Genomic DNA, 2,212 nt, shown 5'->3' on the forward strand with positions numbered 1-2,212 from the left:
GTGTGTGTGTGTGTGTGTGTGTGTGTGTGTGTGTGTGTGTGTGCCTTTATGATTGTCTGAATGTAATCTTACAACACATACATACACATAGACAGACATGTTAGTAGACAAGTAATGAAGAGAGAAAATAAATTATATCAGACAAAATAAAACAACAAAACATGTTTTTTTTTCCTGTGCACCTCAGTTTACAAAACATTTCCATCTCCATTCTTACAAAGTTGCAGAAAAAAACTTTACGGCAGCATGAAATCCTTTTAAAGTGTGTATACGTCATCAGGGACTCACCACTCGTAAGCTTATTTCGTTCTTTTAATGCCCGTTCCAAAGCCCATTTTAGGAGAGTTAAAGCAGTTACGCTGTACGAACAATAACTAATATAATAAATGACTGGGTTGTTATGGCATTTCGAGAAAAGATTGTCAGAAAATCTTTTAAACCCAAGCTCTTTCAAACTTCGTCGTTTTCTTTCTTCTTCTTTTTTGTTTGTTTAGCCCTTTCCCTACTCATATTATGTTCTTGGCGAGTTTCCTTTGCAAGGTGTACTTCTTTTCACAGCTGTTCCTTTCTTTTCGTTCCTTATTTTCAAAGCCTTTATCCAAGCCCCCCCCCCCCCCCCTTTTTTTTTTGCAAAGAAAAAAAAAAGGAAAAAAAAATTATTTGTCACTGTTCTCCAGTTTACATCTCTCGGTCTTGTACCTGCTCCATTCATTTTTTTTTTATTGTACTGGTGTAGTTTTTATTCCTCTCGTTCTCAGTTTTATTTTCTGTGTTGTTTTACTTTCTTTATTTGTCTTTTTTCTCGTCTTTCGTCCTGTTTGATATAACAATTTTCTATTTTATTTCCCCCTTTCTTACTTTAAAAATAAATTTACGTTTATTTTTTTTTTTTTTCCTGTGCACCTCAGTTTACAAAAGCTGTGCTTCATAATATTAGTGATACCAAACGTTGCTGATAGTTTTCCTTCAATATTGTGAATTAAAACAGAAAGTAGAACAATGTTTGCTAACGTGAATTTAAAAAAAAATCAATTTACGTTATTTCCTGTATTAAAAGGCTTTACTGGTAGTGCCGTAACAACTCACCTGTGTGGTACCTACCATGTTCGAATCCCCGTAGAGAATACGAATATTAGTTGATTAACGAAGTTGAAAAACAACCCCCCCCCCCTTCTCAAATAATAAAAGCAAAAAAACAACAACAACACAGAAACAAAAAATAACAACAAACATAGACTGTAGCAAATGCAAACAGACACCAATGAATCATTGCATCGAATATAATGTACTATTATGGTTTAGCTAGTTCTGAATTCTGAGTTAGCCATCGAAACAGAAAGAAATATTTACAGGAAACAAATTCAATTATATTTAAAGATATGTTGTTGGACAGAGATGATTTCAGGGAAATGGAACTCCTGAGTATTGTCTAATTTCCCGTTAAAGGAATACTCAGCCTCTCGGATTAGATAAACATAAACAGCTTATTTACTCACTCTCATATTCCCTGCCTTTGTCACTGTTTCTATATGTCTGATTGGTACTCTCTCTCTCTCTCTCTCTCTCTCTCTCTCTCTCTCTCTCTCTCTCTTTATTCTCTCTTTCTAACACACACACACACAGACACACACACACACACACACACACAGACACACACATACACACAAACAAACATACACACACACACACACACGCACACAGATACGCACACTCATACATTTTCACACTTTTACCCTCACGTACATACATACACACTCTTTCACTCACATGCAACGCACACATGAATACTCACACTTACACACGCACACACAACAAGTTGGTGCACGCTTACAGACATACGCACACGCTTGCATGCTCACACAAACACGCACACACACACAGATACACACACACACACACACACACACACACACACACACACACACACACACACACGCACACACACACATATATGTGCGCGCGCGCACACACACACACATATATGTGCGCGCGCGCGCACGCGCGCACACGCACACACACACATATAAAAGTATGCACGCTTACACCCATGCACACACAATTGCTTACTCCATATCTATCACCCTGTCTGTATCTTATCTCTTTATCTGTCTCACTGTCTCTGTCCGTCCGTCTGTTTGTCTGTCTGTCTGTCTGTCTGTCTGTCTGTCTCTCTGTCTCTCTTTCTCTCTCTCTCTCTCTCTCTCTCTATATA

At 37.9% G+C, this 2,212-nt stretch overlaps 1 protein-coding gene across 1 annotated transcript in view; it reads right to left on the reverse strand.

Annotated features, from left to right (window-relative positions):
* LOC101852923 (fibrinogen C domain-containing protein 1-like) overlaps positions 1 to 1,104 on the reverse strand; it is a 49,345-nt gene extending 48,241 nt beyond the window's left edge. The window contains exon 1 of the mRNA XM_005097555.3: positions 1,087 to 1,104. Coding sequence (XP_005097612.2) covers positions 1,087 to 1,104 — 18 coding nt within the window. The remainder of the gene's footprint in view (positions 1 to 1,086) is intronic.
* Between the last annotated feature and the right edge of the window lie 1,108 nt (positions 1,105 to 2,212).

The sequence above is a fragment of the Aplysia californica genome, unplaced genomic scaffold (assembly GCF_000002075.1).
Source record: "Aplysia californica isolate F4 #8 unplaced genomic scaffold, AplCal3.0 scaffold00157, whole genome shotgun sequence".
Taxonomy (NCBI): Eukaryota; Metazoa; Mollusca; class Gastropoda; order Aplysiida; family Aplysiidae; genus Aplysia; species Aplysia californica.